The following is a 12345-nucleotide window of genomic DNA, read 5'->3' on the forward strand; positions in this document are numbered from 1 at the left end:
AAAGCTGACAGCAGGAGCAGAGCCCTTGGCTGCAGCCTCCAGGAAGACCCAGGGCCCCTGCCCAGAGCAGAAGGGTCAGGAGATCCAGAGAGGGCAGCTTGGCTGTGGAGGCTTGGATGGGTCTGGAGGGAGAACTTTTTCCACCATATGGAGAGGGTCTTTTTGTGGCTTTTCCAGGCACACCATCTTTTCCTTTTCTTAGGGATGGGAGTTCATGCTTATTTATTTATTTATTTTCTCTCTTTCAGATGAACTCACTGCAGAGCTGGGTAAGTTCTTCTCTCCCTCCTGAACTCTCTGTGTGCCATTTGGGAGACATTATTGCTCTTAGCTCACCTCATTTCCTGTGTGTTGCCTTGCAGACTGGAGGAAGGCTGTTTACCAGGCTGGTGAGTAACTCTCCAGATGTCCCCGGGTATCCCGTCCCACCTGTGCCCAGGTGTCCCGTCTCCCCATGTCTCTCTGGCATAGACATGAGGACCTCATTCCATGGGGGCAGAAGTGGAAGGTGGTGGGGGAGGAATCCTGCTCCTGGGGCTCTATGATCTGGGCCTTTGCTTCCCTCCCAGTGCTGGGACCCTGAGGGTGATGCAGAGACTTAGTGAGGAGGGAGGGCAGAGGGGAGCACTTGCCCCCCCCCCCCGCCCGGGGGCAAGTCCAAGGTGGCATTGATGAGGTGTGGAATGACATTCCCAGGCACCACAAACATGAAAGCTGCCTGACTGAGGCACCCAGACAAGAGGGGGAAGGTGTTTCTGCTGATGTGTCACCGCTATCAATGTCTATTCATCTTGAAATTGGAGGTGGGGTGGGGTGCAAATTCGAGACCGCCCCTGGGAGCTTGAATGGGGTGGGGGCAACTAAGAGATTGCCCCTGGGCACTTGTTACATGGCTGCAGCTCTGTTGTGGTGATGATCCCTGGAATCTGTAATGCATAGTGGGTTTTCTCATTCCAGCCCCAGCCTGTCCACTGTATTGTTAGTTTTCTAGCCTTCACTACACAGAGCTCTCATTCTGCACCTGGAAGCTAAAAGGCAGATGCTCAGGGATTTCCTTTAAGGAGCTACATAAATAAATGGGGTCACTAAGTTTAGGGGTGTGACTTACTGGTTTCCCAAGAATCCTCCTCTCCGAGGGTGTCAGTCCTCTCAGGCTCCTGCAGGTGGTGATGGAAAAGTGATGGGGAGAGGACCGGAATGAGGAAGCAGGGAAATGTGATAGTATGAGCTGAGTCCTCCCCAGGATACAGGTGTTATTATCTCTAGAAATATTTTTTTCCAAAATGGTTGGCCACTTTTACCCTTGTCCTGGCTATGTACCTTTGTCCTTTTTCATTCCCCACTTTGGAGGGAATAGATATTTTCCAGAAATACATTTGCAGAAAAGGACTAGTTATAACAATGCTTTCTTACAATTATGGAATAATTTATATTTTATTCTTTAAAATATCATCACTTTTTTTTTTAATTCTTAGTGAAATGCAGGTAGAACAGGAGGTTCTGAGGTTCTTGAGGCACAGAGCAGCTAAGTGACTTGTCCAAAGTCCCACAGTAGCAGCAGGATGGTGTGGAACTTGGACTGTAATCTCGGCTTCCTGACCTGTGGTCACGGGACTTTCCCACCATCCCTGGCCAGCTTTGCATGCCGCAGGAGTTCATCTCTTTTCCAGCATCTGTCTCCCTCTGGATAGGCACACCTTAGGATAGAAGGGAGGATGGTAGCCAGTCATTTCACACTGAATCTGGCTGCAGTCTCACCAGGGTGTGTTCTCTTTCAGCCTGGAGGAAGGCCCAGTTGTATGCAGGTAAGTGACTCTCATTTTTCTGTGGCCTTACCTCCCTAAGCCCCAGGGGCTCTGCCTTAGCGTGGCCCTTCCTCTATCAGTGGACCCCACAGCAGGATAAGACTGGAATCTCTGCTCTCCTTATCACTTCCGTAGCCTCTTTCCTGAGACTGCAGGGACTCCTCCTTGAGTACACAGATCTGCCTCCTGTTGGGGTCCTTTCTCTACCGCAGGCCACTGTTCAGGTTAGCAACACCCTCTGAAAACAAGTTGTTCACTTCATACTTCCAGTTAGTGCTATCAGTGACAATGGAGAGTTCAGTTGTCAGGAGGGACAGGAGCAGGGTAATAACTGTGCAGGTCAGGCATTGCTGGTCTCCAGAAGGTTTCAGAAATGACACTTGCCCGCTGAGGCTTCAGATGTTCCTTAGGGAGTCCTTGGTTCTAGATGCCTCTGGCCCTGAGAATCCTATCCTTTTTGGATCCAGTTCTGATTTTCCCATTTCTTTCTGGTCCTGTGGCTATAGGTCTTCTCTTTGCTTCCTCATGCTCTGACTCCATGCCCTTGTTGAGTTTCTTCCTGTAAGTCTTCTTGGTTGCAGAAGAAATAGTTGCTTTAGAGCAGATGTTCTGAATCTGGGGTTCAGGTACCTCAAGATATTTATGGAAGGGCCCCTGGATTGGGGTCTGTGAACCACCTGAAAATATATGAAAAATTCTGTGTATGTGTAACAGGAACAAAAATGTAATGTGTAATTGTTCAGAGCCATTATCTCCCCTTTTAGGAGAATTCTTTATTTGCCTAATGGGCTGAGTCCTAGGTTGAGCTACTTAGGGGTAATGAGTGAAGCCTGCAAAAGGAGAAACCTAGAGAAGTTAAAATTATTTACAAGAGAGAGAATGGGGAGCAAATCAGGGAAGAAAAGAATAGGTGGGGAAGGGGGAAGGAGATAAGAAAAGTAAAGGAGAGTGTGGGAGACAGCTTGTGGAGGTTTTAGACAGACCAGAATGGTCAAAGAGAGGCCAAAGGTCGTATTTATGGTGGTTGGATTGGGGAGTTGCACAGATGGTTTGCAGGTCATTTGGGTGCATGAAATGTAATCAACTCCCTAACACCTCTTTGAGAGATTTCAGTAAGGATTGCATTTATTTTTAGCCATAAGATCATGCCAACCTTCCAGTGGAAGGGGGGCCCTCATGCAATGAAGGGTTATCCAGAGGCCCTGTTTTCACTGGGGCGAGTTCAGGATGTGTGCCCTCTGGGCCTGTGTAACACTCCCTTTCCCTGCTCTAGATGTTTCTGTTCTGAGTCAGGGATATGGGTCCTGAGAGTCAGAGAGGTGTGAGCCACGGGAGCCAGGAGATCTGAGGACCAGTTGAGTGAGGAGTCCACTTCATGAATCTTACTGATTCTTCCAAAGATTTATTTGTAAACAATGAGGATCATTGTAAACAATGTGGAACATAGCGGAGATTATCTTCTTTTACTATCTCCTCCTTCTTTGCTGAATTGATGTCTTCATCCAGTATTTTAATGTACATCTTGTATATCCTTTTGTTTCGTAAGGACAAACACCACCATTACACTAGAATCAACATTGTCATATCAATAGGTTCATAGTGTGAGCTGAACAAATGTCCGATATCTTCTTACTTGTAAAATTGGAACAATAATTTGTAACTTAAAGATTTGCTGTGAAATGAGGTAATGAGTGTATTAAAGTCCATAGCAAAGTGCTTGATATATTTAGAGTTTCAAAAGTAAATATCAGTTCTCTTTACCCCTCCTCTTGCTTGTTCTTCTCTTTCTTCTTTGATAATCTCTAGCAATTATGGTATAGAAAATTATAGTTGAGTATCAACTAATGTCTTTGTGAAAAACAAGGAAAACAAAAGCTCACTTTTCTCTAAGGGGACAAGTGGATCAGCCTGACCGTTGTATGTGATGTTATTTCCATCAAGCAAATCAACAAAGACAGAGATGCCAATATAGCTGAATGAGCCTGGAAAGTGGGGATGGTGATCACATATTTACACATCACACATGCAAAAAATATGGCATTTACTTATTTCTATAAATGATCAAATCTTGTTCTTTAGTCTCTACCCTTTGGAGGTGTTGAATAATTTCTCAGAGCCAAACAAAGTTAAAACAATGCTGGAGATTTATTTGTTGATCAAACAATTTGCAAATTGAACAACACACAGTATGAGACTGGGCGTTCCTCCCGAGATGAGACAGTCTGAGGTTTTTAGAGTCCAAGTGTCTCAGTCATCTAGTGCTTGTCTACCAGAAATACAACAAGTGGATGCCTTTAGGAAAGAGAAGTTTATTCTCTCACAGTCCAGTAGGCTACGAGTCCAAATTCAGGGCGCTCCAGGGGAATGCTTTCTCCATCGGCTCTGGAGGAAGGTCAGTGTCATCCATCTTCCTTTGGTCTGGGAGCTTCTCTGTGCAGGAACCTCAGGATGTGCTCTGCTCCCGGTGGTATGAGGTTCCCATGTGTCTCTGCTCACTTCTCTCTTTTATATCGCAAAAGAGATTGCATTAAGACACTAATCTTGTCAACCTCATCAGTATAATCTCATCACAGTGAAAGAATTTACAACACATAAGGAGATCACATATAATCACATCATAGTGGTAAAGTTTACAACATATAAGGAAATAACATCAGATAACACAATCATACAATACTGGGAATCATGACCCAGCCAAGCTGACAGATATTTTTTGGGGACACAACTCAATCCATGACACCAAGGAACAAAGCAAGCCAGGGAAGTCCAAGCGGTTTCGATGAGTCTTTCAATATTCATCAAAATGTCTCTTGAAATCCTTTCTTCCTCAGGATTGTGTTCGGCTAAGAAGACAAACGAGGCAGGTCTGAGGGGTCAGTGCCTGGAGACGCCAGCTTGTGTGGAATGTAGGCTATTCTAAGAGTGTTAGTTACACATAAAGTTAAATAAACAAGCTAGTTTTTATCTCTCAAGTTTAGGTTACCTAATGTCTTAAATAATTGCCCTGTGAGACCAGATATTGGCCATGTTCTCTGGACTTGGCAGAAATGTCATCAGTTTCCACATTTTGTTTTAGTCTCCACATAGATTTCTATCCTCCACAGAGGCAAAAGCTCTGCCATTGAAGACATCTCAGGGCCTTACAACGTATATAGGCTTTGCTTTGGTCCGCAATCTGCCTTTCTTCTTCTGCCATAGATTATGTGAGTTGAAGATTATAGGGTTTTAGAGCAGTGGCGGAGAGGAATCTCTGTGCTCTCCGTTCGTTTCATTTTAAGTACTTGTCCTGGGCTGGCTGGTCTGATGTGATCCTAAGACCTTTGTGTTGGTGTCTGTTGAGGAGGAGCAGGTCTCATCTGGCCATTTGGGGACATTGTTGGTGTCCCTCTTCTCTGGAGTGGAGTCCGTGGTCTTAGTCACTTGTCTCTGATTGGAAAATAGATGTACTATACTGCTTCTTCCTCCTAACTCCATACCTCCTGACCCTTGTCCTTCCTGGTTCTCTGGGCATTGTTGTGTCCCCCCACCTCCCATCAGAGCATGTGAAAATTTCTGGGTCTTCAGCTTTCCATATGCAGATCATGATACTCTCAAGATACTTCCTCTGCTAGTGCCCCTGCTGCATGTTTAATGTGAGTGTATTAGTTTTCTATTTTCTGCCATAAGAAATTACCTCTAATTTACGGGCTTAAAACAATACAAAGTTATTATGTTATAGTTCTATAGGTCAAAAGTCCAACCTGCATCTACTGGGCTAAAATCAAAGAATGGAAAGCCTGCCTTTCTTTCTGTAGGCTCTTGTTTTTTCAGCTTCTAGAGGCTGCCCACATTCCTTGGCTTGCGTTCCCATTCCTTTATCTTCAAAGCCAGTAACACAGCATCCTTCTGTCCCTGCTTTCATTATCCCCCTTTTTTTGACCACAGCTGGGAAAAGTCATTACTTTTAAGCATGCATGTGATTAGATTGGCCCAGCTGGATCATCCAGGATAGTCTCCCCATCTCAAGGTCCTTAATCTTTATCACATCTGTAAAGTTTCTTTTACTACTGTAAAGTAAGTGGCTTCAACAGGTATATTAGCTAATAATAAATGGGGGTTAGGGACTACAGGAAATCTAGATATCATTCTTGATTTATTGCTCTTAAAATTGACCAAATCTTCAATATTGATTATTAAGTTTTTGCACCGGGATCAGAGGAGTGTTACATGGACTGGTGTAGGGGATTATCAATCCCTTCTGTAAGAAATCCTTGATGATGCGTGGTAACCCTTTTATGGCCTCAGGGTTTAAGGGGGTATTGAGGAATTTTAGGCAGTTCTCCATCCAGATGGATTGCATTTGACTGGACTTGGCAGATTTAATCCTGCCAATGTCTATCGAATTAGTGAGCACATAGGTAGGGGAAACAGGTATGGTACCATATTCACAGGTTCTGGGAGTTAGGATACAGACATCTTTGGGGGCCAGTATGCTGCCTGCCACAATGGGGTTTCTCCTGGAAGATTATGAAGTATCTGGGCTACTGGAGGAAGCAGATGACTAGATCCAATATTTTTGGGTTCTCCCATGGCTATGCGTGTATTTTTGCTCCCATCACTCTATGAAAAAAAAAAAAAAAGCCACTAAAGTCTGACCTCTTACTGTATTTACATGTTTCCTGCTTTGAGCTTCTCTTTCTCCCTTTCTTAGAAATCTCTCCATTGCCTCCTAACTTGAGTCAACTTCTGCCATATCCTGAATTCTCTTCACTCATGGCTTATAGTCATTCTGTAAGTTCAGCTCAGTCCGTCATAATTCTCTGTATCCATTGTTTAGAGGCATCCTACAAGTTCAGCTCAATCAGCTCTTGCTAAGTAAATGGAGGCCGTGGCAATTTTGATCTCCTCAATTCTTTCTCAGCAGAGCATGGGTTGAAATGTAGTTGCTGGCTAGGAATTGAGAAAGCATAATTAGATAGTTAAAGCTGAGCAATGACCTTTTGTTCAGGTAGGTATCCAGCCTCTCAGTCCTTGGGTGTTAAGCCTTATCGTTTAGCCTTAATGGGAAGGCTGCAAAATTTCATGAGAAGGTTGAAGATTATGGGTGTGTGAGAGAAAAACAGAAATAAATACATCAGTTCAATATTTCCAAAACATTTCCCCCTATAACTCCTGCATCACTATGTTTTGTAAGAAAAGGTGCTGATCCTGATGTGTAAAGTCTACAATTCCCTGATATGAAATCTGTGGTTCTCTTGTAGATTGGCGGAAGGAGCAGTTCCAGAGCTGTGAGTGACTCAAGAGTTCTTTCTGGGAGCTCCTTTTGCCTGCCCCATGGCTTCTAGCCTCTCTTTCAGTTCTCTATGATGATACAGATACAGGCACCATTGATGGTGGTGGTGTGGGTGGTGGAGGGGGCAGTCGTGTAGCTGGTGCTAAAGGGTGTAGCTGATCCTGGATGCGAAATAGATATCCCTAAGCCCCTGGAATCCAGGCTGTTCCTCAAGGCCACTGTGGTGGATCTTACCCCCATATCAATCTTTTGGTTCCTTCTCCTGCTTGGAAGGCTGGGGACTTGAATCACTAGGTCTCAGTTCTGGGTGCTTAGCCCCCTCCTCATGTCACTAAGTAGCTTTGAGGGAAAGTGGTTTTGTGCCCTTGTTATGGGGCAGGGGAGAGCCTTGCCTGATTCGGTAACTCTCTTTACAGGGTCTGTCACTCTGGATCCATGTTCTGCCCATCCCAAACTGTCCCTCTCACAGGAAAACATGTGTCTGACCTGGAAGGACACCTGTAAGAAACTGGACGATGAAAGATGCAGTGTGTTGGGTCTTGAGGGCATCACTTCAGGGCGATGTTACTGGGAGGTGGAAGCCAGAGATGGAGACATAAAGGAATGCGCTGTGGGGGTCTGTAGGGAAGATGTCGTTAGGAATGACTGGTTTAGACAGTGCCCAGAAGATGGGTTCTGGGTTGTGGAATGGTTTTTTGGTAGGTGTTTTGCCTGTACTACTCCTCAGACACAGCTAATCCTTAGGAAGTTTCCCTTGAGGGTGGGGATTTTCCTGGACTACGATGCTGGAGATATCTCTTTCTACAACATGACTGATAAGTCCCACATTTTCTCCTTCTCTGAGGCTGTCTTCTCTGGGACTCTCTTTCCATATTTCATGTTAAATTCAAGATACATGTCCCTGACCATCTGCTCAATGGTAGGTGGGTCCAAGGGGCCCCCTGTGCCCCTTAACAAATCTTCTTCTTTGAATGAGCTGCTGAGCCCTTCAGGGGAGGGGTTGAGCTCTGGCTCTGGTGGGAATGGTGTTCTCCCAGGGCCTGAATCTCCATTACTCCCCCACAACTCCAAGGCTATGCCTCCATAGGGACGCATCTCTGTCCCTGTTCACTCACTATGCTTTTCTTGGAGCTACAGACTCCTCCAGGTGAAAGACTCTGAGGTGAGGGCTGGAAGACACTGGGAGTCATGCATGTGTGCTTTTGGATGCAGACTGCTGGGGGAGTATGTGGCTCTGAGAACTGCTAGTTCATGTTTTGTGCTTCTATAGCTAAAGGAAAAAACAATGACTTGTTTGAGCTTGTTGAGTGTAGGTAGAATTTGGCTATGGGAGGTCATTTTACTTTGGTAATGAAAAATAGTTTGCGAACATTTTATACTGTTTGTATATGAAAGGACAGGGGCTGAATCCCTCTGCAGTATAAAGTTTGCTTTGTCCAACTTGATTTTGTTCAGAGTGTAGGGCCCTAGCTCTACTTTGGAGGGGATCTAGGCAATCTGATCAGAAAATGTGCATATTCAAAATTTTCCAGGGAAATGATTGGTTGATGGACTTCTAAGATGGGAGAAGTCTAATATTCACTTCATATACTTACTCTTGGATGGCTGAAACACACCTATTTTCTCAAATCTTCTGTACATTTCTGTTAGCCATGAAAATACTGTGTTGCGTTAATTCAGGAAATTAAGAAGAAGGATCTGGTTCCTCTTTTGGTCAACACTAAGTAGAAAGAAGAGAAATACTAGCCAAATTAAGATGTAAATGGACAAGAGAATTCTCCGGAGCAGGCAATTGCAGAGAGCCTTAGCATGAGCATTGTCTCAGTTATCAGTGTATTGCCTCTTAGTACTTCCAAGTCCAATGCTAGAGGTAAATGGAAAAGCACAGCAACCAAAAAGGGACAGGACTATTGAGTATTGAGACCCTTTAAGAATGAAGGTGTATTCATTCCACCAGGTAAAGAACTCTGACCAGCTGAGGTTCTGGATGAGGGTGGGGGAAACAAGGAATGAGAAGTAGAAGAAGTCATAGATATCAACTCTAATTTTGTGGCCAGTTGGAGAAACAAGGCATATAAGAGCTTTGCATATTTTAATTTGGGTTCTCATGTGTACGTGTTTATTTGTATATATAAACCATTTTTTCTTCTCTCCCCTTCTTTATTATTTTATGTACAAGTTGTTGGAGGTTACATTTATTGTACAGAATATGATAACAGAATATCCAATGAACTGTGACAGATTTTAAGGAGTAAATAAAGTAGCGGTGATTGATATAATGACTGGAACTTTTTTCGGAAAAAAAGAGATTTTTTGTTTTGGTATCCTTTTTTATAAAGATAGGTGAGAAAATAGAGTAGTTTTGTTGCATGGAAGTTCAAATGTGTCTAAAAGGATGTATATGAAAGCTGAGTAACCAAAGTGCCTATTATCGTTTTATTGCCTCTCATTCCAGATTCACCCTATCTCTGCCCTGCTTTCTGATAACTGCAGCTGGACCTGGTAAACATTTCTTCTTTGCCACTGGGCACAATATTAGACACTTATCAGGACACTGGAGATACACTGCAAAACACAGCAGAGGAGAAACTTCTCTTCCTGGTTCTGGGCTTTTCTTCTTTATCCTATAGTATGGAGGCCCAGTTTTGTTCACCTTTTGGTGAATTTGTCAGGCATTGCTTCATGAGGCTCACCAGGGAGTGTTACTAGCACCCAGAAGATAGCTTCCCAGGGAGTCTCGCCAGTACCCCAATGGGAGGTTTCTGTCACCAGCCTTGGCCTGTGGCATGTTAGCAAACTTCATCATCCAGTTGGCCCCTCTTCCTCTTTTTCCAATGAGCTCTGAATGTCTGCCTTATCAGGGGGCCCTCTCCCAAATTTCTTCCTTTTATAGGTACTCTGCCTCAGCCCTAGAGGTAATGGCTGTTTCCTATGTCTGCTATTTCTGTATTCTTTAGAGCTTTCTTTTACCTCTTTTAGTAGTTAAGAACCTTTTCCTATTTAATAATTTTTTTCACTCATTTGTTGCTTAGTAGTGTGTTGACAAACTTCCACATATTTTATATATTCCAATTTTCTTTCTCTTATTAAGTTCCAGTTTCATTCCATTGTGGTCAGAAAAGATAGCTTGTATGATTTCAATCTTTTTGAATTTATTGAGACTTGCTTTGTGCCCTAAGATATGGTGTCTCCTGGAGAATGGTCTATATGTAGTGCAGCAGAATGTATATTTTGCTGTTAGTCAATAAATTTTATATTAAAATTTTCTTTCTTCAAATGACTGACACAGTTTCTTTCTCCTTACTGGACTCTGAACTGATATAAGCCTGTAAACCATAATGCTGCTTACAGAAAGGCACAGAATTTCTTATAGTATGTGGGAAAGGGTACTTGAGGTACTTAAAAATTTATTAAAAATTTTCACTTCCACAGTAATGTCATGGGCAATATATTCATCGGGGTCTTTGTTGCGTTAATATAATGTCCCTAGGTGGTGCAAATTATTTGCACTTGATTGGTTACCTGAAAGTTGGAGGTTTGAACCCACCCGGTCATAGTGCAGAAGAAAAGCCCTGGCGATCTGTTTCCGTTAAGATTACAGCCAAGCAAACCCTATGGAGCAGTTCTACTTTGTAACACCTGGGGTCACCATGAGTCAGAATCGACTGGACAGCAACTGACAATAACAATGTGTTAAGATATTATCTGTCATATTTATCCCCCTTTTCATTTAGCTTGTACCTTTATGACACTATATTACTTTTGGATGAGCTGCGGGCATATTCCTTTGAAGTAGTGAGAAAGGAAAGGTATGTAGATGATAGGATTTTATCCACACAAGTAGAAGTGTGTAAAAATGGTGTGGGGGCAGTGCCTGACCTCCTCTAACTGCACAAGGGGGAGGGAGAATCAAGATCAGCAGCCCAACTGTATGAGATACTCTACTGCTCCCGCCCTGTCTGGAGCAAGGGAGAATGAAGAAAACCAAAGACACAAGGGAAAGATGAGTCCAAAAGACTAATGGACCACAACTACCACAGCCTCCACCAGACACTCCAGCACAACTAGATGGTGCCCGGCTACCACCACCAACTGCTCTGACAGGGATCACAATAGAAGGTCCTGAAGAGAGCTGGAGAAAAATGTAGAACAAAATTCTAACTCATAAAAAAAAGACCAGACTTACTGGTCTGATAGAGACTGGAGAAACCCTGAGCGTATGGCCCCAGACACCCTTTTAACTCAGTATGGAAGCCACTCCTGAGGTTCACTCTTCAGCTGAAGGTTAGACAGGCCCATAGAACAAAACGAGACTAAATGGGCACACCAGTCCAGGGGCAAGGACAAGAAGGCAGGAGGAAAGCTGGTAATGGGGAACCCAAGGTCAAGAAGGGGAGAGTGTGGACACGTTGTGGGGTTGGCCGTCAAGGTCAGAAAACCATATGTTTATTAATTGTTTAATGAGAAACTAATTTGCTCTGTAAGCTTTCATTTAAAGCACAAGAAAAAACAAATTAGATTAAAAGAAAAAACATCAACTGCTCAAGGCTGATTCCTATGAGGTGAAGGTCAGACATGCTTCCTCTCTCTGCCGTGTCTGCCATCTCTAACACAAACCATCGCTCCCACAGCACTCTCTACTTCTCTGCTGGGTTTGATAATTCATTGCAATGGCCACACAGAACTCACAGACAATACTTACCATTATGGGGTTTATTAGGGTAGTAACAGTTTACAATTCAGGCTCAGGAACAGTCAAGGATACAGTTCTTCCATCAGGACAGACTCTTCCCAGCCATGCTCACAGGCATGCCTCTCCCTGGCCCTATGCCCCTGCCCAAAGGCTCTCAGCTTTCTCTCTCTGTGGGCCAGGAAGCCCACCGTGCTGTCTCCTGCTTCCAACTCTCTGCTGCTTGGTCTCTCCTGCCACTGCTTCTCACCGTCTTCAGGGTTACAGCTTGCTCTCTGTCTCCTGGGTGCAGGAATTTCTCAATGCAGGGATCCCAGGTCCAAAGGATGTGAGGGCTCTTGGCTGTTTCTCCCTTGGTGGTGGTGGGATCTCCTCCCTCCTTCCTCTGGGATGGCTCATTTGAAGACCAGGGGAATGGCAAAACTGACCAATCTCTTTTGTGGGCCACAATTACCCTATCACACAGTCCTGCCCGATCACTTGGGTGGGAGTTACAAAACCACGGCTATAAGGGCCACACAAAAGTGATCCATCACACCACAGAGTGATATTTTTAGACAGGTGGACCAACTGCCTAA

At 44.1% G+C, this 12345-nt stretch overlaps 1 protein-coding gene across 1 annotated transcript in view; it reads left to right on the forward strand.

Annotated features, from left to right (window-relative positions):
* Positions 1-7080, forward strand: part of LOC101360820 (butyrophilin-like protein 1) — a 43157-nt gene extending 36077 nt beyond the window's left edge. The window contains exons 5-7 of the mRNA XM_023725572.1: positions 363-389; positions 1779-1805; positions 7046-7080. Coding sequence (XP_023581340.1) covers positions 363-389; positions 1779-1805; positions 7046-7080 — 89 coding nt within the window. The remainder of the gene's footprint in view (positions 1-362; positions 390-1778; positions 1806-7045) is intronic.
* Positions 7081-12345: the final 5265 nt, after the last annotated feature.

The sequence above is a fragment of the Trichechus manatus genome, unplaced genomic scaffold (assembly GCF_000243295.1).
Source record: "Trichechus manatus latirostris isolate Lorelei unplaced genomic scaffold, TriManLat1.0 scaffold00327, whole genome shotgun sequence".
Classification (NCBI taxonomy): Eukaryota; Metazoa; Chordata; class Mammalia; order Sirenia; family Trichechidae; genus Trichechus; species Trichechus manatus.